Genomic DNA, 26,386 nt, shown 5'->3' with positions numbered 1-26,386 from the left:
ACACACACACACACACATACACAAATAAGTAGATAGATTGGATGGATAGATGGATAGATAGATAGATAGATAGATAGATAGATAGATAGATGTATCAAAATGGGTTGGCTGGTTTGTTTTCCAAACAGGATTTCTCTATGTAGCCCAGGCTGACCTTGGATTCAGGGATCTGCCTGTCTCTGGCTCTTGAGTGCCAAGACTAAAGTCATAAGCCGCCATGCCTGGCCTAATAAAAAGTTTTTTTTAAGGGTATGGCAGCTTTGCCTGAGTAGAAGTCTTTGAGAGAAAGAACTCAGGCTGCTGCAGCAGACAGAGTGGAGTGCCATCTCCAGCTCACAGGGTGTCATAAAAGGCATTATTGTATATGCTGGTTTCAAAAGGAAGTAGAAAGACAATTATTACAGACCAGCGGTAGGAAGACATTGAAACAGGAGAACTACTTGGACCTTGGAGTTTGGGGCTAACCTGAACATGGTTCAGTGGTAGAAGATGTAGTTATTATGCAGTCTCAGGCTTGGTGGAGACAGGATTGCAGTCTGGTGGGAAGATTTCTTCTCCAACCCTGCCCTTTCAATCTGAGGTAGAGGTAAGAGCTGGTGGCCGGCAGCTTTGCTTTTCTGATCTTCAGCTTGAAGCTTGAACCCCATATCTGTCTCTGGCTTTTCCCATGTTACACCACATAAACAGGACATGGTGGCACACGTGGAATCCCAGCACTCAGGAAGTGGCGGCAGGAGGATCAGAAATTCAAGATCGTCTTCAGCTACAGAGGGATTCAAGTCCAGCTGGTACACGAGAGCCTTTCTTGAACAACAAAAACAAACAAACCCCAAAGATGTGTGCAAAGTTCAGTAGTGTAAAAGTAGGGGGAAGTTTGACTCAGTTTGCCGGGCGTTGGTGGCACATGCCTTTAATCCCAGCACTCAGGAGGCAGAGGCATGCGGATCTCTGTGAGTTTGAGACCAACCTGGTCTACAAGAGCTAGTTCCAGGACAGCCTCCAAAGCCACAGAGAAACCTGTCTCGAAAAAAAAAAAAGTTTCATACAGAAAATGGGGGCACAGCCAAAATATGAAATGGTATTATAAATGTTTATTTACTAAAGCCACTTACAAAAAAGAGTGATATAATCCCACTCAAAAACCCATCGTATATCTTTCTTGCATGTATATGCACAGGAAACTATCAGGTCATGGGTGACTCTTAGTTCCTTCAGATTTTTTATTCATAGCATCGTTGTTTTCGATACTGTGAGGGAATCCACACTTGGGCAGCAGTCTTGACAGTCAGCCTCTTCCCCCAAGCCTACCCTGCCTCATCTGCACAGCTGCCTTCCAGGGGTGCTAAGGAGTGCTCTCCAAGGATTTTGTGTGTATAAAGTATAAACGCCTCTGGGACCCCATGAGCACATCCCAGTCCAGATGTTTAGAAATGGGAGAGGGCGTGTCTACAGCTGCTCTGGTGCGCAAATCTTATCTGTCAAACCTCTCCCTCTGCAGTGCAAGGGCTGAGCCCCAAAGGAATCTCACAGAGGAGGTCTTCAGCACAGAGGGAGCTTCAGCACCAGGATTGCCTACACCCCTGGACTTGTAGGAGTTTGGGCCACCTGCAGTCTGACTCCCAGTTCCTTACAAGGAGCCCCGGTGTCCAGGTGCATTAAGGCAGTTCTCCTGTCTTTGCTGTGTGACGTCTGTGCTCACAGCCAGCACTGAGCAGATCACAGGTGACACTGCTGGCTCCCTTGTGGTTTGAGACACAAGCACGCCGCCCCACAGCCTGCATGTTACACAGGCACAGAGCTCAGGGTGTGGACGTCAGTTAGTTCCCTGAGTCAGCCAGGGGTGGGGTTCCTCCAGCTCGGATTCTCTCCTGGCCCACGGATCTTGCCGTCCCCATCTCTGCCGTCCCCATCTGCCCACCTTCAGCCTCTTCTATTTGATGGGCAGACAAGGAACTTAGATCATCAGGCTGGTGCTGATCACCCACTAACCCGAGAACTCGGCCAGCTCTGCTGTCACTGTCTGCTCTTCACCCCATTCTGTGCATGCAACAACCGAGCCGCCACCCTTGTGTGTCCTGTAGACACTTGTGGTGTCCTGTAGACACTATGTGGTCTAAAGTGAGTTCATAAAGAAAAGAAACTGCTCCCACCCCACCCACCCCCACTACAACAATACAGAGAACAATATATAGAAGGTGAGAAATACTGAAACAGGAGGGCTTGATCTCTTGCATGAAGAGGTCTCTGAAGTCATGGAGTAGGCGTGGCCTCCCGGCCATCTTACACAAATTTCTCTGAAGGGCTGGGCTTGCCTCCTTGTCTGACCTTGGGCCTGAAAGAGAGGCAGGAGACTGACCATCGTTGTAGCAAGAGCCTCTTTAATGAGCCTGGGTGAGGATGGCACACACCTTTATCCCCAGCACTCCGGAAGCAGAGGCAGGAGGACCTCTGAGTTCAATGACACCCACCAGTTTTTGATGGCTCTGGGAACTTGTCCCTAGGGTGCCAGCAGGAATGGGTGAATGACCTCAGCTACTCTTTCCTTCAGACTTCAGGGCACCCATATAGGGTGTGCACTGCTCAGGGGAGGTTGGAGAACCTGTCTCAAGTCACACAACTATTTGCTGAAGCAGGATCTGAGTCCAGTTAAGCTTTCCTCAAGCCTTCTGGAGTCCCAGGAAAGTGAGATATTGAAGCTAATTCTTATCCCCACAGCCCAAAATTAAGGACGCAGAGGGGTTAAGGAGCCACCCTCAGTCAAGCAGAGTGCGGACGCTCAAGGTCCTCGAGCTTGATGCCACACTAAAAGTGGGTGCTCTTTCAGGCTAGCTGAGAGGCCCGAGTGGCTCCTCCAAAACCTCTCTGCCTTTCGGCTGGAACTCAGCTCTGTGAATTCCTAGGGGGCTAGCATGCATAGCTCTGGCAGGCTTTTCTGTTTTACATCTCAAAATGAGAGTACTCAGAAAAAGTAAAGAATAAGCGACTGTCTTACAGAAGCAAGCAAGTGCACTCCGGATTGGGAAAATGAGGAAGACCCTTCACAGGCCTTTTGTCCTTGTGTCCTCCGCATGTCACCTGCAACACAGTCACACGGTTGCGTTGCCTTTGTTTACAGTGATGCCTAAGCTGCTGAACACAGACTCCAGCAGGGAGATACAAAGAGCACAGAGTGCAAACCCGGATATGAAATTTTAAATACTTCCACCTAGTGGAGGAAATGTGTACAGTGGGTTGGACGTCTCGCTCAGCCCCAGCTAGCGTGCTGACCAGGGAAGGCAAAAGTGAGTTTTAGGTGGATATTTGTTTTCAGTGTGACCTGAGACAAGTCACCAAAAGTCCTAAGCCTCAGTTTCCTCCTCTGTAAAATGGAGGGCATATTAAATAAAGACTGTTACAAAACCTGAAATGGAAAGAAAAACAAAACATACAGTTGTCCTTCCTAGCTAAAGAGGACTTCAATATTATCCCGGCTTGGAGTACCCACCTTGGATAGCCAAATCTCTGGAATTCCTTTTATATAAAATGATGTGTAGCCTATACACATTCCCCTGCCACACAGATCATCTCTAGGTGGCCTGTAATACCTAACTAAAACTGTAAAATATGTTTATCGTTTAGGAAAAACGACCAAAGTGTTCACGATAGGCATGCCTTCTGATAATGTGGGACCCACGGACACGGGCATGCAAGGCTGACGGCACAGGGCAGGCAGCTGGCACACGGAAGGCTTGTTTTAAGAGGTCTGGTTCTGATCATCTGACTGTGATCCCATCTCTGCCCCTTCAGATGGGTTTCCTTATCTTGCAGCTGTGGTCTGAAAGGGGGTGATGGTATCTACAAGATGAAGCTGTGGCTGCGTTGTAGACTCAGACAGATTCTGGGTGGAACTCCTTTGCCCCAGTGCCAAGCTGGGACAATACTTGTTAGATGATTCCATCCTTGGAAGGCAAGGGCAGCTAGATGCCACTCCTGGGGTGCAGGGGCTGTTGGATGCCACCCCTGGGGTGCAGGAGCTGTTGGATGTCACCCATGAGGTACGGGAGCTGTCCTAGCATAAGGGCAATGCAGAGTGGAAACCGAGACCTCTCTTAGGTGAAGTTTTCTGATCACTTCAGAGTGACTGAACTGGAACTGGGTGGGGCAGATATTTGAGCCACCAGAGAGCTGACTGCCTTTGCTTCTGGTCCTTTTATCCCCTAGGCCCTGACAGGAACTCTAGGCTCTGTGCTCTCGTGGGAAAATTAGGAACTGGGGTCATTGTTTATTATGTTTCGGTAATTAAACTTGGCTTTCTTTAAAAAAAATAGACCAATCAAGAGGGGAAGTAGAGAGGTGTCTTAATGCACCTCCAAAACACCCATATGGAAGTATCTAGAACAAGAGAAGGACCTTATATACTCCTGGAGCTATGCGGAGTTGGAGGGAATTTTTTTTTTTTTTTTTTTTTTTTGGTGGTGGAGGAGGAGATGAACTAGGCTGGACAGCATTGTCAGAAAGTCACACTGCTCTCCCACTAAGCCTTTTGTGGCCCTTTCTTTTCTCAGGAGTGAATTCCAATACCTTACCAGCCTTCTGCTTCTCCTTGTTCAGGGACTGGCTGACTCCTGGACACCTGCCACTAGGACTTCACTGCCATGACCTCTCTCTGGGTACGATTCCCGAACCACCTGCCGCTGGGCAGCCAGGACCACTGGGACCATGGCCACCCCGGTGATCAGGCCAGAGTTCAGAGACTCACCTGGGACATTTGCAAACTCGCCTTCGGTTCCCTAGACAAGGAAGAAGGGAGAGTAAATAGCTCTTCAGAGTTGGAGTGAACACTCCAGTTAAAAATAAAACATTTAAACTTGGTTTGGTGGCCTATGTCCGCAGTTCCAGTACTCCCGGATCGAAGGAAGCTGAAGGATCAGATCAGAAGTTTGGGGTTATCCTAGGCTACATAACTAGTTTTAGGCCAGCCTAGACAACATGAAACCCTGTCTCCAGGTGGAGGAGGTGGAGGGGGGGCACACAATGATTACATTGTAAATGTAGATGTGACTGAATCTGGGAATCTGCAGACCTGGTACAGAACTCAGAAGAGTGAATGATGGTTTGTGGGTAAATCAAGGGTAAATAAATCTTAAGGTTTTGACCCAGCTTTCTTGGGGCCAGGTTTTAGGGCTTCATCGACCCCTTCCCTGGTGGGTTTACACTACCCTGGCTGTGCTAGCTGTGGGCTTAGCTGCTTCTGGCGTTCCGGAATAGGGCTCTATGCTCCAAACATTTCCCAGAGTGTGGAAGGAGCCGCAGGTGGCCTGCCCGTCTTCTGCCTGCACCGGTCCTACAGGGCAGCTGGTCCCCCCTGAACCCGAGCTTCATCTCCCACAAGAGCTATCTGGGGCAAGCACATGAGTCCTCCCACGGGGACTCCCCAGGACTTACTGTGGAAGCAGATGAGAGTGATGATCAGGGACAGCAGAAGGAACCCGCAGATTCCGGCTAAGGGTGCCCAGATGAAGATATTACAGTCGAAGTCCAATCCTCCCTTCTCCACTGACAAGATCCAAGCGGGTGGCATTTAGAAACCCTCTGGGACAGGCCCCCTCGCCACCCCCAGCACTTCTCCCCGCCCAGATGCCCCTCCAAGTAGCCTCCGACCATGAGAGCAGCTAACCTGAGGCGCCCGCCCCGGGCCGGCAAGCTTCTGGTCGCAGGGACCTGGATGTCCCAGTAGTGGCCACTGGTGTGGGGGGTCGCGGCACTGGCGTGGTGGGCTTCTCTGAAGGAGCAACAGGATGCCTGCGGGTCAAGCTGAGGTGGTGGATACCCTGGTGTCCCAACTTCCTCCCGCCTATCTTTGACCCAAGAAGGCGTCTTCTCCTGGCTCTTTCAGAGAGGAAGAAGGGACCCCTGGACAAGTGCTGGGCCACTCCGCTGCTCGCACACGCGGAGCCAAGTATGACTTTGGGCCTTAGTGCGCCTGGACCAGATCCCATAGCATAGCAGATGTGGCCCTAGAATCAATACCTGGTTCTACCCCCAAGCCAGCAAGAACCGGGCAACACACACATTCAAACTCCATCCCAGATCCCAGGCGTTAAGAGTCACCTCCAATCCCACCTGGCACCTTAGCCTCAGTTTTCTGGTCTGTGAAATGGGGATGGTGTGAAAGTAGCCTCCAAGGAGCCACAAGAGATTTATGAGGAGGGTATCTGTGTGTGAAACATGTTCAGATGTGACACCTAGCCCTCAGGGGAAGGGACCTCCTTGCCCAGACCTGGCAGAAAGACTGGTACAAGAGGACTGAAGTACACCACCGAGTTTCCTGTGACAGAGCAGAAATAGTAGCCTTCAAATTCCTTGCTGAAATTCTCCAGGGTCAGGGTGTACTTGTCACCGTTCTTCTTGCCAGAGACCCGAATTGAATGCAAGTCCCTGTTGCGTGTTTCCCGGGTCGAAGAGAGATAGATGAGGAAGGTGGGCTTAACTCCGGAGCCCTCCTTCTGGAAGATCCAAGAGCATCCTTGCGAAATGGTCAACAGCACCTGGCATGACAGCTCCACCTTATTGCCAAGTTGGGTGACCACCTTCTTAGGCGACATTTGGAACTGTTCCAAACCTTGGAGCTCAGCAACAACGTCTGCGGGTGCCAGGTAAAGAGGCTGAGCCTGGGGTCCCCACACCCTCGAGGTTCTCCAGCCCGTATCCTCCCTAGGGTCATCAACTCACCCAGCAGCAGGGTCAGCGACAGAAAGCAGGCCACCCGTGAGGCCATGGTGTGCTCCCACCAGCAGCTTAGGTCAAGCTAGGGCGCTAGGGGAGGGGCCCAGGAACAGGGCGGGCGTGGTGGGTGAGGAAACGTCCCTTAGCTGGTTGCAGACGAGCTCATTTGGTATTTGAGGATATGACATCATCCGAAGCCCCCGCTGAAAAGACTGTTAGCCCCCTTTTCGCGGTTATCACCTCCCAGGGCCCAGGGAGCTCAGAGTCTGGAGCCTTGCAGAGCAGCTGGGGGCTGCTGAGAACTGAGGTTGGGGGAAGAGATAACGCTTGGGAAGCTTGGGAAGCCGCCTGTGGGGATTGTTCTATTGCAAGAATGGCAGAAAAGAGGAAGGAGAAAGATCATATCCTAAAATAATAAAATAAAACGAGAATGACAGGAAGGAAAGGGGAGGAGTGCCACTCTTTTTCCTTTTTCCTTTAGACAGCGTCTCGGGTCGCTCAAGCTGGCCTCAGACCCACTTCGTGGCAAAGGATGGCCTTGAACTCTAAATCCTCCTGCTCTCCCATTTCTTCTGCTGCCCCCCCCCACCCAAGTGAGGACCCGAGGTTGAGATGGAAAGAGGAAGGATCAGACTCACAGCGATCCCAACAAGGCAGACCGGACATAACCAGAGGGCCTTGTGCCTTCCACCAAGGGGACTTCAAAGGGGGTGGTTCAGCTGGAGCCTTGGGGGGCTCTCAGCTGCAGAGGATATCCATTCCTGGCTTCCCACCCCGGGGGCCAAACTCAGCACACTGTCTCCTCCCTTCTTAGAACCATGGCAACAGCCTCCACACCAAACTCTCTCTAATTGGATCATCCAGCCACATACTGTGACCATCATTCTTGTCCAGGAGATCTGACAGTGTCACCCCCTGACCTGCACAGCTGGGTTAAAACAACTCCCTGACTTGGTTGGAGACTGGCCCTTGGGTAGGTGCTGGCTCCGCCCAAGCCTCTGTCCCTGGCTTTGCAGCCACAGCCTCACAAACAGATGTTTCCTTCCCTGTGTACATCCTCCGTGTTTTCAAACCCTTGCTGCTCTCTGCCTGGCAAATGCCAGGGCCCTGCTGTGTGACTCAGACCTCATTTCTCTCCTGCTCTACTCAAAGACAAGCGAGGGAGCCAGCATGCGTGTGTGAATGCTTGCATGCGTGTCCTGGGTGAGTCCTGGGTGCAGGTACTTTACTCTTTTCTGTCCCTGGCACACATCTACCTCATTCTTTCTTGTCCAGTGATGTCCTGAATGCTGCAAGCCTCAGTGATGTGCTCTCCTCTCAGTTTCCCAGGATTTCCACTTAGTAGTGTTTCCCACTTAGAATCCCGTATAGGGTAAGCCTCTCGTGCTACTGTTTGCTAATAGCTTGAGGGAGTCACCTGGCATTCTCTGCCACACACTTGAATCCTGCCCAGTGGCAATCTGTTTGCTATAGCCTCCAGAGTACCGGCATTACAGGCTTGAACCACCATGTCCAGTCTACAAAAACAAATGTTGGACAGTGTGTGTCTTTGATGTCACACCCTAACATGTATTTACTGAACTACATTCCTCTGAAGAAATTTGCTTTTTCTGTTGTTTTTGTTTGAGGACAAGATCTCAACTCTGTAGCCTAGGCTGGCCTGGAACTTTCTCCACAGTGCAAACAGGCCCTGGGTTCAAGGTAATCCTGGTTGCCTCAGTCTCCAGGGTGTTAGGATTACAGGTTGGAGACACCAAGCTCAATATGGCTGACATATGCAGACAAGTATTGGATGTGCTTTTAAAAACAGCTTTGGTTTTTAAACATGAACATTTTACGTTTAGAGCTGTTTAAAGTATTTATGTATTTTATTATTACTGTGTATGACATGTGGGGGGGCATAGGTGACACAGCATGAATGTGTGAGTCAGAGGTCATGATTGTGGAGTTGTTTCTCTCCTCCCGCTTTTACATAGGTCCTGGGGATCGAATTCAGATCCCCAGCACCCACTTGATTCCATTGCCAGGAGGAAGAGATAGGGGATACCTAGCTAGGCCAGCTCTATCAGTGAGCTCTGGGTTCAACTGAGAGACTCGTCTCAGTGTAGAAAGTGGAGAGCAATGAAAGATACCAGCTTTGGGCCCCCACATTCCTGAACACACACACCACATGTATCAGCAGCTATAAATGCCAGACAAGAGTGAGTACAGAGAAAGTCCTCTGTCTCATCACTCCCCATTGCCCTCAGTTCTTCAGTCAAAACCACTGCAACAGTTGACTGCGTCTCTCAGATGTTGTCTGTGCACAGATGTTTAGCATTTCAAATTATGTATTGCAAGGGCAGTATTGTGAATATATATTTTTTCAGCTTTCCTACTTGAGAATCGAAGAAAAAACTTATCACACCTCATTCTTTTACATGGATGCATTCCACACGGCTGTTTTCATAATTTAGTTCTACTAGTGGGCATTTAGGCAGTTTCCCATTTTTGTGTGATTATTGTACCATCAAGGCTGTTGTAGAGAGAGATATATTATTCCTGTAACATTGTGTCATTTAAGTCATCAGGTTCACACAACACTTTCAATTAAAAGAGTGCATTTATTTATTTATTTAGTGTACCCTCATGTGCCTCAGCACTCTAGGTCCGAGGACAACTATGCGGGGAGGTGGGGGGTCGGTTTGTTTCCTCTGCCTTGTGGGTTACAGGGATTGAACCCAGGTTGTCAGGCTTGGCGGCGAGCATCTTTTCCCTTGTAACTATCTCACTGGGGCCTTCAATAGAAGACGAGGGAGCTAGGAAGGAGAAAGCTTTGTAATGACCAACAAGTATGTGTGCATGGCCGTCTGTGAGTGTGTTCGTACGTCTGTATAGTGTGTCTGTATGTCTGTATCGTGTGTCTGTATAGTGTGTGTCTGTATACACATATAGTGTGTCTGTATGTCTGTATCGTGTGTCTGTATACACATATAGTGTGTCTGTATGTCTGTATCGTGTGTCTGTATAGTGTGTGTATGTATACACATATAGTGTGTCTGTATGTCTGTATCGTGTGTCTGTATACACATATAGTGTGTCTGTATGTCTGTATCGTGTGTCTGTATAGTGTGTGTCTGTATACACATATAGTGTGTCTGTATGCCTGTATCGTGTGTCTGTATAGTGTGTGTCTGTATACACATATAGTGTGTACGTGTCCATATATATCTGTATGAATATGGTGTGTGTGGGGGTGTTTGTATCTGGCTGGTCAGACACAGTGCTTCTCTTCACTTACATGAATGAGGATGGCAAGGAAGCAGGCGAGTTTAGGCCACCCACACAACAAATCTTGTTTTAGATGACAGTTTCCTATTCATTGCATGTCCTACTGGAGGATGTTCACAGGACCCTGCTGGCCAAAGGGTATATAGCCAGAAGAATATGAGAGAGGATGGAAAGACACTAAAGTATTTCCAGACGAGGGCCACGTTAACCTTCAGTTATGTGGGTCTTCAGAAGGAGGTCCCCAAGTAGGATGATGGACTGATTTGAGATGAAAATTGTTCCTCTTCAGTCTCCCAGAAGTGCGCTATGACTGGCTTAGAGGGTTTTCAGGTCTCGAAGCTAAAACTGTGAGCCACGGGGGTGCCATCTCCCTTTGCACAGAGCACCATGGGAGGTGAGGGGAATGCCAAAGCAGCATATCAAACCCACCAAAGAGCTTCTGTGACCCCAATAATATTTTTCACAGGAGCTGGTGGGTTCTCAATGTTAACCACAGCGACATCCGCCCTGTAGCAGGCAGCAGAGCTGATGTGCCTGCACCGTTCCAAGATGCTTCTTCGCTGTAGCCCAGGTGTGCAGAGAGCTAGGGTTGAGTCTGTCCATCATAGCATGTGATTTCCTGTGCCCATCCTGTGACATGTACATGGGATAGTTTGAAGAAAGAGGTGCCACAAAGAACAATGACTGCACTCTGTCACACAAGTGTCTTGCCCCGTTTTTAGAGAACAAGTTCTCACTATGTAGCCCTGGCTTGCCTGGAACTCACTTACTACTTAGACAAAGCTAGCCTCAAACTCTCAGAGATCTGTTTGCCTCTGCTTCACCAGTGCTGGGATTAAAGATAGGCACCACCATGGCTGGACCTTTATTTCTTAAGATACGATAGACAGAATAGGTAGTAGCCCTTGTGCTGGTTTGAATGAGAATGACCCCATAGGCTCGTTTGTTGAAGACTTGGTCACCTGCTGGCGGAAGTGTTTGAGAAGGATGAAGAGGTGTGGTTTTGTTGGAGAAGCTGTGTCACTGGGGGCAGGCTTTGAAATTTCAAAAGACTTTCCAGTGTGTCGTTGCTCTGCTTCCCCTTTGTGGATCAGGATGTGAGCTCTCAGTTACTGCTCCAGCGCCAGGGCGTGTCTGCCTGCCCACTACTACAAAGCTTCCTGGCACGATGGTGATGGATTCCTATTCCTCTGGAACTTTAATCCCCAAATAAGTGCTTCCTGTTAAGTTGCCCTGGTTATGGTGTTTTATCACAGTGATAGAAAAGTAACTGAGAGGCACCCTAAGTGATCTTTGTCCTTAGTTTTTAAAACATGGAAGTGAGATAATCTCAACTATGCAAGACCGAATTACAGCAGTGGGAAAGACACCTGTCATTAATCTTCATCAGGACTCTGTGCTACAGACAGCAGAGACATCTGGAATCATGACTCTGACGTGGCCTGTTGCTTCCCTCCTCAGTGCAGGTAACTCACGACCTCATTGTATCTCAGTCACAAATACCTGTCAAGAGGTCCTGTTACGTCTAGAAGTCACCGTTTCAGCAGCCTCTGACTCTTAGAATCCTTCCTCCCCTCTTCCGTGACATCCCCTGAACCTTGGGGGAGGGGGTGATATCGATGTCCCACTGATGGCTGGGCCCTCCACAGACACTTATTCTCTGTGCTTTGACTGGTTGTGAATATCTGTACTAACCACCTTCTACTGTATGAGCTTCTCTGATTAGGGTTGAGAGCTGCATTAATCCGCGCGTTCACTTTTCTTTACAGCTGAATAAGATTCCACTGTGTAAATGTACCATGTTTTCCTGATCCACCCATTCATCAGTTGAGGCACATAGGCTGTTTTCAAGTCTTAGCTATTATGCACAGAGCATCAGTGAATGTGGATGAGCAAGTGCCTCTACAGCAGGATGTGTCATCCTTTGGGTCAGTTCCCAGGAGTAGTATAGCTGACTGTGATGGCTAATCTTGGTTGTTAATTTGGCTACATCCGGAATTGGCTAACCCCAAGTAGCTGGGCACACCTGTGAGGGATTTTTCTTGGTTGCATTACTTGAGGTGGAGGATCCGTCCTAAGTCTGGGCCACATCTTTCTGGTGCAGCACACATTAAAACGGAGGTGGCAGAAGGAAGCTTTTGCTTTTTGCCTGCTTGCCTTCACTTGCACTGACAAGTTCATCTATTCCATCCCTGAGCCATCCCTTCAATGACATTAAAAAACCTACGTATTCAACACGGTCTGGAAACTCTCCACTCCCTAGGTCTTCCCTGGGACTCCAGCACCAGATTGGGGCTGCCAAAACACCATTCTCATGGACATACAACTGCCAGGTCCTTGTCCTCCCTGTCAGGAGACAGCCATTGTTGGACTACTCACACCAGGGGCTATACTCACTCTAATTAAGTCCCGTATATGCGTGTGTGTGTGTGTGTGTGTGTGTGTGTGTGTACACAAATATACACTCAGATATATATACACACAATTGTTAGGATGAATATATATGCATATACGTATATACAGCAATATACATATATATTCATTCTAACAATTGTTTGTTTAGAGACCCATGATTAATACTTGATACACTGGGTCTTACAGTGGTTCTATTTCTAGCCTTTTGGGACATCTTCTCACTGGTTTCCAGAGTAGCTTCCAGTTCATACTCCCACCAGCAGTGAATGTAAGTTCCCCTTTCCCCAGATTCTTGCTAGCGTCATTTATTTTATTTTTAGCCATTCTAACCAGGGTAAGAGAAAAATCTCAAAGTGGTTTTAATTTATGTTCCCCTAATAGCTGAAAATATTTTTTTGCCGCTTACATTTCTTCTTTTGAGAACTCTGTTCAGTTTCATGAACTCCCAGGAACTGTGGCTGCCTGCCTAAAACCTGAAGAAGACCAATCCAGTGAACAAGACAGCATGAGTTGGGGAGGGGTACTTGAGGCCCCCACAATTAGGAGGGGAGCTATGGGCCGTTGATGGCTGCTAGGAGAGGGAGAGTCAGTTTTCTCTAGGGGTGTGGTCCCTGGTAGGTTGACGGTGTGCCAGTGGATGGCCCCACACCCTTGTGCATATGGGCAGCATTATGGGTTATCAAAAAAAAAGAAAAAGAAAGAGTGCATGATGTTGGGAGGAGGAATGGGGAGAATCTGGGAGGAATTGGAGGGAGAATGTGGTGGTGGTAAGAGATCCTGAATTCAATCCTAATACTATACCTGTCTTAGTCAGGGTTTCCATTGCTGAGAGATGCCATGACCACAGTTACTCTTATAAGGAAAACATTTAATTGTGTAGTTTGCAGTTTCAGAGGTTTAGTCCATTATCATCATGGCAGGACATGGTGACATGCAGGTAGACATGGTGCTGGAGGAGCTGAGAGTAGAGAAGGAGCTGCATCTTGATCCCACAGGCAACAGGAAGTGAGCTAAGACACTGGGAGTGACTTGAGCATATATGAGACTGCAAAGCCCACACCCACTCCTTTGTTGGTCACACCTACTCCAACAAAGCCACACCTCTGATAGTGCCTCTCCCTATGAGCTTATGGGGAATTTAAACTAACACAACACCCCTCAAAATCCTACATGCTTACATACACACTCACATATATATATATATATTGCACTATTCATGCACACACATACATATATACACACATACACACATATATGCATACATATATGCATGCACAATATTAGCATGCATACATGTATACACACATACATATGTGCATGCATACATACATACATACATAATAAAAAGAACAATCTCACTTTTTTCATTTTTATGTTCCCCTACTTGGGACACCCCTAGCCCAAGTTCAACTAGGTTGCTTTTTGGACCTTTGTAATGATTTCTGAAATGATCAACCTATTTTTATTTTGGTCTCTTCCAATAAAAATTTCATCCTGGTAGCTCAGTTCATGGGCCCAAAATGGGTTCCCATGGTCCCTTGGAGAATGTTGGCTGGTCCTATATGCTGCCTGTGAGGCCCTGCAACACTTGTCCCCATGGCCCCATCTCCTCCCTTCCTCCTAGTTGACTTCTTCCCTTCTCCTGGGTTTGGTCTCCATTCCTCACTGGAGACTCTGCTCCTTTCTGCCTCAGTGCCATACTGTTCTCTGCTTGCAAACTCTTCTGCAAGACTCAACTCAAGCAGTATATTGTGGTGCATATGTATAATTCTGGGAAGTAGTGATAGGAGAATCAGGAGTTCAGTCATCCTCAGCTACTAGCAAGTTCAAGGCCAGCCTGGACTATATGAAATCCCATCTCAACAAAACAAGACAAAAAAAAACAAAGACCCAGATAGATGAGGTTGCTTTCCTGTTGGAATTATCCTTTTCCAGGATTCCCAATTCTAAGCATGAAAGACCATGAATGTCCCTCTCTGTGTTACCTGGACCTCGAGCATAGCTAATCTTGTCTACCAGACCCATGGCCCATTGAAGAAGAGACATGGTCATGTTCATATTTATACCAGGGTACCATACCTGGTCTTCAAGAAATATTTGTTCAGGAGCTGGTGGTGATATGACTCAGAAGGTAAAGGTGCTTGCTGCCAAGTCTGATGAGCTGAGTGAATCCTGGGACCCACAACTTGTCCTCTGACCTTTACATTCTCATGTCATGTGTAGAAACACCTGTCAGCCTAGTGATCTGAATTTGATTCCTGGAACCCAAAGTAGAAGGAGAGAACCAATTCTAGAGGTTGCCCTGTTGATCTCTACATGTGTAGCATGACAAACACACACAATAAGTAATAAACAAAACTGGGTGAAATTTGATGATAGACCACTGTTCTGCTTGCCTCTTTCTTATTCTTGCAAAAAAGAATTGGCAAAAGTCAAAAGACTAGTGAGTTATAACAAAGCAGGTGTTTAAATGCCAGACTAAGATTTTCGGTGCCTGCTTATACCACATGGCAAACAAACAAAAGAGGAAAACCATAAATGCTGAGCTCAGTCTTATTGTGGAAATATGTAATGATTTCCTATGGGGATCTACCAATTTCATTAAGAGCTGAACACTGTCCCTAGTTATGCTTAAGATAGAGCTTCTTATTGTGAGATGATTATGCACTGGCATTTAGTTATAAGAACCAACACAAGAGACCCCAAGTCTCTCATCCACCATCCCCTAATGCCATCATTCTAAATAACTCTAATGAGATATTGTAAAGAGAAGCTTTTTCCTTGAGAGGAGCCTTCCCACCAGCCTGGTTCTAGAGCCGCATCAGTCCCAAATAAACACACAGGAGGCTATATTAATTATGAAGCTGTTGGCCTTGCTTGTTTCTTACTGGCTAGCTCTGACTTAAGTAATTACCATAATTGTTAATCTAAGTATTTCTCTTACCGGAGAATAGTTCCGGGCTTCCTATCCCATGGCGGTTACATCTCGACTCCTTGTGTTTCTCCTACCCAGAGTCCTCCTGGACTCCTAGTCTCACCTATCTAGATTCCCTATTGCCCAGACAGTGCTTTATTGACAAATGCACAGGACTTTCCCAACAAGATATTTAAGGTTACTTAGGTTTAAATTTTTATTGGCTGGATATAGTGAGCCACATCTTTAATCTTAGCATTAGAGGGGCAGACACAAGTGGTTCTTGGTGAATTTGAGGCTAGCTGGGGCTAAAATAGGTGCAGGGAGAAGGCTCAGCAGTTAAGAGCACTTGTTCTTCCAAAGGACCAAGTCTGGCTTCCAATACTCATGTAGGGAGACTCACAATTGCCTGTAGCTCCACGATATTTGTTGCCGTCCTCTGGGCTCCTTGGGCATGTCCGCAGGTGACATAGGCACACATGTACACAAAAACAATAAATGATAATACATAAAATGAATTGATTTTTAAGTTAGCTTGCAAAGTAATGGGTTTCATTGTGGCATTTTCATATTTATTTGTCATTATACTTTGTTCTAGGCCCACCTCACCTCCTTCTCCATCTCCCCTGCCACCCTCACTGGTCCTTCCTCTCTCCAAACAGCACCCTTTCTGCTTTCATATCGCATATTACATAAAAACAGACGTCTGCAGAGGAGCTGAGGTGAAATTCCCATGTTCAGAGCCAGATGCGGTGGTGCACACCTGTAATTCCAACACTTGGGAGGCTGAGGCAGGAGGATCCCTTCAAGGCCATCCTCGGCTATATTATGTAACTGAGTTTGAATCTAACATGAGGCACATGAGACTCTCTCTTTCAAAAAAAAACATTTAAAAATCTTATATCCAAGAGATTAAAAAGAGCAGTGAAAATTTCCCTGCTAATCTTGTCTACCAGACCCATGGCCCTTTGAAGAAGGGCCATCTTCTGCCTTTAAAATGGATGATGGTTGAGGTAGGAATGGCATACTGTTTGTAGGCTACAAGGTTCTTGAGGTTTCGTTTTAAGACAACAATGTTCATATTGGAAATAGGTACTTTTTGATGATGAGAATCCTGATGTCAAGTTAAAAACAAGTCTAGCCAGGTGGCTGTGGCACATGCCTTTGGTCCTAGAACTTGGGAGGTAGAGGCTGGATCTCTGTAAGTTTGAGGCCAGCCTGGTCTACAGAGTGAGTTACAGAATGAGTTACACAGAGAAACCCTGTCTTGGAAAAACCCAACAAACAAACAAACAAGTTTAATAGCAACATAAGTCACAAGAGCTAAACAGTGAAAGCATTGTCCATGCACAGGTAAACACACAAGCAGAAGATGACATGCATAACAGTGAAATACAGTTCAGGGGACTGGAGAAATGACTCGGCAGTTATGAGCAAAGTTTTGGTTCCAAGTCCCCATGTGGCAACTCACAACCATCTGTAAGTCCAGGTTCTGAGAATCTGACATCCTCTTCTTGCCTCCAAGGGCACCAGGCAAGAATGTTGTGCACATACATACATTCAGGCAAAACACTCATACACATCAAATAAAAATAATAGTGTTCAGCTTTAAGAAGGGAGGGTTTCCAGAAGTGTGCTTCACTGTGGATGAGGCATGAGAACATCTTGTTAAGTGATATGAACTACTCACATGAGGTGAGTTCCTTATGACTCCAGTGTGGTCAACATCAGATAGGAAATAGGATGGTAGTTGCCAGGTAGAATGTGGGGTGGGAAGTTACTGTTCCATGGGGCTGAGTTTCACTTTTGCAAGATGAGAACTGCTTCTGGGAAGGCTGTGGCCATCTGCATAATAGTGTGAATCAGTTTGCTACTTAACTATCTAAAGTTAAAACGTTGAAGATAATGACCTTATGGGTATCTTGCCATAATCATTTTTAAATGAACAGATGGTTGCATAAGCTTTCAAGTTTGAGGTAAAGGGAATACAAAAGTAACAGGGTTCTGCAGGAACTCCACTGTTCACGCATGCATTTCTTTTATGACAGATCTTTAAGACTGGTTCTACTTTCTCCTATTATAATCAACACTGTAAGCAACATCCCTGCATGTGTTATGTAGAGTCCAAATAAAAAGTTTTCTCAGGCTGGGGATATAGCTAAGTGGATAGGTAGGGTTGCTTACTTGGAACACATGAAGCTCTATGTTTGTTCCTTAGTATCATATGGTCGGGCGTTGGTGGTGCACGCCTTTAATCCTAGCACTTGGGAGGCAGAGGCTGGTGGGTCTCTGTGAGTTCGAGGCCAGCCTGGTCTACAGAGCATCATATGAACTGAGTGTAGCAACACATGCCTGTAATCCCAGGACCAGAGAGGTGGAAGCAGGGATATCATAAATTCAAGGCCATTGTTGGCTACATAGAAAGCTCGAGATCAGACCGGACTGCATGAAACTCTATCCTAACTTGAGAGAGAGGGGAAGGGGGAGAGGAAGGAGGGATGAAGAGGACAAAGGGAGGGAGGGACCTGTGCCTTCCCTGTTTGTTAAGGTATGAACTGAATATATTGCCACTTGTTGATAGGCAACTCAGTCTTCCTCTTTGAATCCTCTGCCCACTGTTTGGAAGAGTCTCGACAGGATTACAGGATCTGAGGAACCTTTACATACTGATGTATATTTGAATATGGATACACCTTCCATATTCAAATCTCTTAAAATAGAACTTTGGGTTTATTTTTTTAATTTTTAAATTTTGTTACTCTGTAGCCAGGTTGTCCTAGAACTTGCACGGTGTTGAGATGGCAAGCCCACCAGACCCAGTAAAAGAGAAGTTTTATTGGTGGTCAGTGAATCTGATTTCTTTGCTACCAAGTGTTCCACTAATTTCCGTAACCAAACAAGTCTTCAACTTTCCTTCTAGTTTGATGGTTGTCCTGAATTCTGCCAACTAACAGCTCTGCCAAATCGCTAGGAAAAGACCTCCTACCCACACCGCTGTTTGCAGTCTGTCTTCTTCTTCTTGTGTGGGAGGTAACTCATCATCTTGAAACAGTTTACTCTAAATAGAAACTTTTAAAAGTCAGTGGAAACTTCATTCTTTTTACCCAAGCTTCTTGGCCACAGGCCAAGAAGGCAGTTAGCAACCTCGGTTCAACCCTTCTTGGGTCTATCGCCTGTGACTTCGTTATTGGTGAGAGCCAAGCCCGGGTGACTTTCTGATGGGATCTGAGTAGTCCGTGACAGTGAGGTGAGCTGTGTAACGCTAGAGGGACCCTGGGAGAGGTGGACCCTGCTTTCACTACCCACCACAGCCATGGGTCTAACTCCTTCTGCAGTCGGGAACCATGCGTGGAGCATTTCTTCTCTGGAAGGCCGAAGGAGAGAAGTCAGAAATGGGTACACACAGTGGGGAGACTGAAGAAGAGGAAGGAGCAGGGGCTTTCCCCTCCTGGCCCCTGGTCCGGTTGGTCCTTCCTCTTTTGGTTAGGATGGAGGGAGAGGCTTTGTTGGGAAGCTCTACTCTGTTTCCCAGTTTAACTTCTGCATTTTTTCACACAGAATCCTTTGGAATGTCCCTGGAAGTGTCCAGAGTAAGAGCCACGACCCAGACCCTCTCCATCTCCCCATACTCAGCTTCTCAAGTGCATGCAGCTTGCCGAGATGGGGAAATTTCCAGCGGGCAGATTCTGTAGCTCATGGGATTTGCAGTCATGTGCGCTTAGGGACACCGGAGCTAAGGCAACAACCTCTAGAGAACACGTGATGACTCAATGAGGTGCACCGCTGTCCACGCAGGAGTTGCAACTGGCTACCAGAGTCAGAATCTAAAGAAAGAGCGCAGACTGAATATGGGTGGAGTCAAGCAAGGGAAAGTGGCTAGCCAGCCAGGCAGAAAGGTAGGGATCTTGGTTTCCAAGTACCGAGCATGCCTACTGAAGAGAAAAGGTAGGATTACAACAGCCAGGCTTGGAGGTCCATCCCCGGCCTCTGGGCTAGCCTTGGCAGGGTCTAAAATGCCCACCTCGGTTGATGTAGGACCTGGATCCCGCCCCCCCTCCCATTCTAATCCCCAGCACTTTTCTCCATTGCTGCCCCAGGGAACTGTGGTCTCTGTACACGTGAGGTTTTGGCAGTTTGCAGCTGCACTATGAGGGTAGATCTCAACATACAGCGCCCAGGCAGAAACTGGGAGTTAAGACTGGCACGGGACTAGAGGGTGCATCACCTGAGGGTCCCGATGGGTTAGAGTATTAGAGGGTCTAGAATGTGGAGTTGAGGGTGAACTCAGAGACGGTGAAGGCCAACACGTTTTCTTTCAAGGCAGTGTCTAAAATAGCCTGTGCTGGCCTTGAACTCCTGATCCTCTTGCTGGACCAAGTGCTGAGATTATAGGCGTATACCACCACACCCTTCTGCAATATTATTCCTTTTAAGGAAACAGCAAAGGTGTGTGTGTGCTATAGCACAGTGGTAAAGAGGAAAGATACGAAGAATACAGGAGTCCAGGGAAAATGAATATTCTGCCAAGTCACCCAGATTGGGAATAGTGAATAGCTCAGGGTCTACCATGCTGGCCACCAGTCTTGAATTAAAGGGAGATCCACCCTACAGGGGGCGATGTTGAATCAGTATTGGCAATTTGGAATGGGGGTGGGGGAGAAATTGGAAAGTAGAATGCCTGTCACCCAACTACATGCAAAAAATGAGACCCGTGTTGGCACAAATTAGATTCTAAAAAAAGAGGACAAGAAATTGACGGGGTAGGGACATGGGGACCTATCTCAGAGGAGTTAAGGGGAGGAACTAGGGGTGAACATTCCAGTTTCCAGCCTGCTTTAGAAAAATTATTATATCGCATTTTTAGCTAGAAGCTCACAGGGATAATTGAGTATTGTTTCATTAATTTTGCTTAATTAGGTGTACATTCAGGTCCTGTCTACATTTTTGTTGTGACACAGTGATTCTGAGATAGTCTGCAATTTCAATGTTTGTCAGTTATTCTGAGTTATTAAAATAGGTTTGTAATTTCCTTGTGGATTTCCCCTTCTGTTAGGCCAAAGCAGCACCACCAGGGCCCTGCTGATGGCAATGCCCCAAACAGCCTGCCTCTGGCTGAGAAACAGAAGCCTAAAGGCATTTTTCTAGTTATCAGAAAGCAGGTCTCAAAAGGCAGGTTTCTTTTTACCAGGAACCTTCCTTAATCTGCCTTGGGCAAGGGCATCTAGTTCCGGGTCAATCGGAACAGCTTGTATCAGCTCAGAAACCCCACCCTGTTGACTGTCATATAAATTCTGCTTGCTTTTCTGCCATTTTGTGTTTCTCTGCCCCCCCCACACACAGTCTTGGCAGACTGATCCCTAATAAGCTTTTCTTTCCACCCCTGGTTTCACTTCGCCCTCGCTTATACTCCCTTTCATATATAATTTTATTTCTTTGTGGTCTGAGCTTGTAGCTCTATTTGTGCCTTTTGGAATCTGAGGTTTCTGATTGATGGCAAATTTTGCAAAAACTTTACACGTAATTCTGTGTGATTTTCAGTATGCCCTGAACCTCTGGTTCTGTTCCTCATCTGCCAAAAGGCTCGCTGATGTCTGCCTCATTTGGTCAGAAGGAATAGAAAGCGCTCCCTGGGCAATGAGAAGACCCCGAGCCTGCAGGAGGCTTTGCCATTCCCAGCTGCCTTGTGCTGAGGGAAGCAGGAGAAGCCTGTTTGAGTCAACTCACATTGGGTTTCATACTGCCTCTGTCTAGGCTGGGACATGCTGTGGCTTGCTGAAACCTCAGAAACATCTAGAAGTAGCAGAGACAATTGAGGGGCCTCAGAAGCTGAAAACAAAAAGAGGCACTGTTTTGAAGCTAGTGTGGACCCCGGAGTGGAACATCTACTCTCCTGCAGCAAACGCCTCCAGAACCTTCCAAAAATCAGTTTCACTTTTAGCAAGCCCCTAGCTCAGCCATGGGTAACAGGGGTAGCGCCCCCCTCCCCACCTACATACACAGCTCTCTCCAGTGAGCCTTTGGCTGGCTGGGCTTCGAAAACCTCTACCCCCGTCCCCTGACCTTCCGGTGGGCTTTTCCTGCTCTGCCCCCATGGGAAAACTGATGCTGAGTTGAGCGCTGCTTCAGGCTCTGTCCCGTGACCTGGGTCAGAGCCCTTGCCTCTCCTATATCAGGTCCAGCAACTCTGCACAACCTCGAGTCATTGTGCCCTGATTTGTCCCCGAGCACAGCACAGAACAGCACATTGGGGGCCCGGTTTTAGAGTTCCTGCTGTGTTTACAACATACATGCTCTGCTTCAGCTCTGTAAACATGAGTCTGTATGTTCAAATTAAAGGGCATCCATCTGGGAAATGCACACTGTTAAGATTTTGACAACCTATCCGGAAATCCCACCAAAGTTCTATTAGGACTCCACCTTACTTATCACTATGGATTTCACTAAGAAAACAACGGTCAGGCATGGTGGTGCACGCCTTTAATCCCAATATGTGGGGGGCAGATGCAGGCAGATCTCTGAGTTTGAGGCCAGCCTGGTTTACATAGTGAACCTAGTCAGTTCCAGGACATCAAGGGTCACATAGACAGACTCTTCCTCAATAAAGAAAAAAGAAAAGAAAAAAGGACAGAAAACGAAAAGGGAAAGAGAAAAGAAAAACGAAAAGAAGTAAAACCAAGGGCAAGTAAGATGACTCAGTCAATAAAGGTGCTTGCTGTCAAGCCTGATGTTCCAGCCAACTCCCACAGGTCATCCTCTGACCTCCACACATGGGCTGTCTGTCTGTGCGCGCGCGCGCGCACACACACACACACACACACACACACACACGCACACACACTGAATAAATATAATTTAAAAACCGACAAAAGAAAACAGGCAAGTGCTGGCCAGAACATGGGAGAAAGCAGCCCCTATTGCATATTATTAATAGAATCAGAAGCTGCCGGCCACTATGGAAATCAATATGGAGAGTTCGCAAAACAAGAACGATTGAACCACCAGGTAGCTTCGGTGTCACCCCCTCCAGGGTATATTCCTGAAAATAAAATGTACCTAAATAGCTAAGATATGGAGCCACCTAGATGTGCATCAGTAGATGAAGAAATGTAGTCGTTGTGTACACAGTCATAAAGGAGAGGAAGTGACATCATTCGTGGGAAAATGGATGGAGCTGGGGACCATTGTGTTAAAAAGAATAAGCCTGACTCGGGAAGATGGCCCCACATGCTTGTGCTCATATATAGAATCTCTACTTTTTAAAATGAAACATGAAAATGGAAGGGGGTCTATGAGGAAAAACGAGGGGACAGTGATGGTGGCTGAGAGGGGGCAAGGAAGGGGGTAATGGAGAATGTGACGATGACACAAGCGTGGAAATGCAGAAGGAAACCCGGTCACTCTGTACGATGCATACCTGATCATTTGAAAAATGGGGGAAAGAGCTGTGGCAATCTTATGTGAAGTTAGTTGTATTGGTGCTGAAAAGATGACACTCCCCACCCCCCAACACGGCATGGGGAAGGGTGACACTGTGCGGGGGAGTAGTGGTGGCTCAGAAGGCAAATCTGAAATCAGATACTAAAAAGCTGTGACTTGGACCAGCAAGACCAGGTAGAGGAGCTTGCTGCACAAGCCTGGGTTTGATACCCAGGACCCATATAGAGGTAGAAGGAGAGAACCAACTCTGCAAAGTTGTCCTCTGAACTCCACACAGGTGCATGGCACACTTGCATACACATGTGCAACACACACACTGATAAAATAAAACCAAATGACAATCTGTAGTACAAAAATGGGGAGATGTTTTTTTTTAATATCACCCCCCCCCAACACAGGCAAAAGAACCAAAAATTGACAAATGAATTATTTCAGCATTGGAAACAGTGACGAGGCAGTCTGCAGAACGGGAGAAAATAGCTGCAGAGCTTCCAGCAAAGGACTGATATCCAAAGCAGTAAGGACTCAACCAACTCAGCAACAAACTCCTAGCAAGCGGAGGGAAAAACAGGCCTGGCAGGGCGGTGCCCACCTGAGCTCCCGGCACCCGGGAGGTGGAGGCAGGGCGGTGCCCACCTGAGCTCCCGGCACCCGGGAGGTGGAGGCAGGGAGGTGCCCACCTGTGCTCCCGGCACCCGGAAGGTGGAGGCAGGGCGGTGCCCACCTGTGCTCCCGGCACTCGGGAGGTGGAGGCAGGAGGCCTGGGAGTTCAAGATCATCTTTGGCCACACAGTGAGTTAGAACCAGTCTGGGATACATGAAACTGTTTTTTGTTTGGTTGGTTTTGTTTTTCGTGTGTGTGTGTGGGGGGGCGGTAAGACCCTGTATGCCATAAATTATAATTATTCTTATTAAAAGGGCCAGTCTATGAAAATGTTTGCACCCATGTGCACGGTCGTTCCTACATGGACGTCTGCTCTAGCGGGTGAAATCTTAGGCTCAGCAAGGAGCGGTGCACAGATGCAAACACGGGCAGCAGCTGACGGGCTACCCGAGAGGAACAGCCAGCATGACTCTGAGCATCGGCGTCAAGTACTGGAACTGTGAAAGACATGTACAGAGGTGGATACTGTTTATGGCACATTTCATAAACACCCAACATGGTTATGATGACATGAAAATGCTTTTAAAATGTAAGCTCTTTTGCTTCTATTCCTAAACTTCTACAAGTAATATACAGTGCGTGTTGTTACAATTACTTTTTCTTTTGAGATGGACTTAAACTTGTTCTGTAACCATGGGTGACCTTGAATTTCTGATCCTCCTGCCTCCACCTGCCAGTCCTGGGATTATGGCTCTTACTACTACCATGCCTGAGTTTTGCTATGATTATTTTTAAAGGAACTTCAAAGTTTAAAGAGAATTCACAAGAAGAAATAATGTATATAAAAGGAAGACAAAAGAGCAAAGGAAGCCTGTTGCCTCGCCAGGGAGCTGTGCGGGTGACAGAGTCATACTCCTCCCTCCGGCCTTCACCGTCGCACACCGAGGCGGTGGTCCAGCACTGTCTTCCCCCTTGCCTGGCTTTGTTCACAGGTTGTCACACAATTCAGGGGTTATCTAGTGTTAGTATTTGTATTTAAACACACACAGACTAAGATTCGCCTCGGCTGTGCTAAGTGGCATTAAGCTCCGCCCCCTCCATATGCAGCCATCACTATTCATCACAGGTGGATGAGAACCTCTTCGCTGTCTTAAGCAGGAACTCGGGACTCACTAAACACACATTCAGTGCTCTACCCCATCCTCAGACATCACCTCCATCCATCACAGGTGGATGAGAACCTCTTCGCTGTCTTAAGCAGGAACTCGGGACTCACTAAACACAGATTCAGTACCCTACCCCATGCTCAGAAACCACTATTCTGGTTTCTGTGTCCATGAACTTGACCTCTCTTCATCCACAGAAGTTGGAAGTCTTTTGGTTGTGTATGTCTGTGTGTGTGTGTGTTATGCACATTTTTATGTGTGGGTTTGTGTGTGTGTGCTCACAGGCCAAAAGACCACCACCTCAGGCATTATTCCCTGGGGATGCTGTCTACTTCTTTCCCCCTGAGGCAGGATCTCATAACTTTTCTAACTTCCTAAGCAGAAGCTACAAAGTCAAACTCACTAAACACTAACTTGGGGTTCTCATCTCTCTGTTGTGCTTTTTGTTTCTATCAATTTGACCCCTGGGTATCTTCTACAAGTAGAACCCTATTACATTTGTCAAGACCGATTCTTAAAGTTTTCTGATGTTAAGGATACTGCTTATTGGTGGAGCGCTTGACTACCCTGTATGAGGCTGTAGGTTCAACACAGAGAAGAAAAAGACAAACAGAGCTGTCTGTTGGTCTAAGCCTGTTAGCCTGCCGTCCTCCAAGTTCAAGGCCAGCCCGAGCAACATGAGACCCTGTCTCAAAAAACAAAACAAAACAAAAACCCAAAAACAAAGACAAAAACAAAAACAAACAAACAAAAACCCCAAACCTAATTGGAGCTCTCATGTAGCAAGGACCAAACCCCTATTTGCTGTTTGATGTTGATATATTTATTGTGCACTCATGTGTATGCGTGCTGTGCAGGGTTAAGCAGTACTCAAGAAGACAGTGTGAGCCTTGAGGGTGACGGGTCAGTGAGGCAGAGCTAACTAGAAAGGACAAAGAGGAGAGAATGAGCCTGAGATGGCCTGGGCTCTTGGAGAAGGCTGGGAACTAACTGGGGTAACGGGCATGCCTGCTTTCTGAGCTAGCTCTTTCAGCCCCGACAAGCACAAAGGTTTAGGGGTGTTGTAGGGTGGGGAGCTGCCCTATATAACATCCCCACAATAAAGGCTGCAGGTGTGCAGCTGGGAGCCTGGGGTTTGGGGGCAGAGGCTCTGTCTGACTCCCCTGAACTCCCGGGAGGCAGCTGCTCTCTCCTCCGAGGTCCCTCTCAGCCACTTCCATTTTCATACCCTTTGGGAGTCTAGGCCACAGTGGACTCTTTGGTCATTTTAATGTGACCCCACTTGAGTTGGTAACTGTCACAGTAAACCCAGGCACACAGAGACAGGGCTTGTGGCAGGAATGCTGTCCCTGTGCTAGAGTCGGTCATTGGCTGCCCTGGGCATGTGCCAGGTGAGAAAGAACACAGCAAGCAGATGCTCTGGGCTCAGGAGTGGACCTGGAAGCCGGGGCTGGAGCCTGGTCAGTTCCCTGTACCCCTGATGCCATAGGTGGGGAAAGGGAGACCAAAAGAAAAGTGCATCCTCAACATAAGCAAAGAAAAGCGCTGAGCCTTTTTCTCTCCTCTCACCTATGGGTCTAAATGGCCCTCATGGCAAATGGGAGGCGGGGGAGCCTTCCAGAAAGGACCGCTGCCCTGCCCTTCTGCTCACCCCTTGCCCACATTGTATTGCCATTGCCCAGCCGAGGCAGGCTTCATGGCACAGCCCATGTCTGCCAGCCGTCTATGAAGACACGCATGCAACAAGTTGCTGCTGCAGACCCCGCCCTCCAGGAGAAGACACAAGACATCATTTGGTCATGAACTGAAGCTCTTACCTGAATGGGGTCATCTCTGACCGGAGCTTGTGGAGGGAAATATCCCAGACAGCATCCT

General features: G+C 47.5%; 1 protein-coding gene and 1 long non-coding RNA gene across 2 annotated transcripts; one reads left to right on the top strand and one right to left on the bottom strand.

Annotated features, from left to right (window-relative positions):
• Positions 1-248: 248 nt before the first annotated feature.
• LOC121136955 lies at positions 249-4,850 on the top strand. Its single transcript, XR_005874144.1, has 2 exons — positions 249-586; positions 4,591-4,850. It is a non-coding gene; the product is annotated as an uncharacterized LOC121136955 (long non-coding RNA).
• Cd8a (CD8a molecule) lies at positions 2,161-7,006 on the bottom strand. Its single transcript, XM_005076083.3, has 6 exons — positions 6,712-7,006; positions 6,260-6,622; positions 5,657-5,761; positions 5,425-5,535; positions 4,739-4,769; positions 2,161-2,332 (listed from the first exon to the last, which is right to left on the bottom strand). The coding sequence occupies exons 1-6, from the start codon at positions 6,755-6,757 to the stop codon at positions 2,281-2,283; spliced, it is 708 nt and encodes a 235-aa protein (XP_005076140.1). The 5' UTR covers positions 6,758-7,006; the 3' UTR covers positions 2,161-2,280.
• Positions 7,007-26,386: the final 19,380 nt, after the last annotated feature.

Source organism: Mesocricetus auratus, unplaced genomic scaffold, assembly GCF_017639785.1.
Source record: "Mesocricetus auratus isolate SY011 unplaced genomic scaffold, BCM_Maur_2.0 Super-Scaffold_100676, whole genome shotgun sequence".
Lineage (NCBI taxonomy): Eukaryota > Metazoa > Chordata > Mammalia > Rodentia > Cricetidae > Mesocricetus > Mesocricetus auratus.
This window is presented reverse-complemented; position numbering and strand designations above follow the sequence as displayed.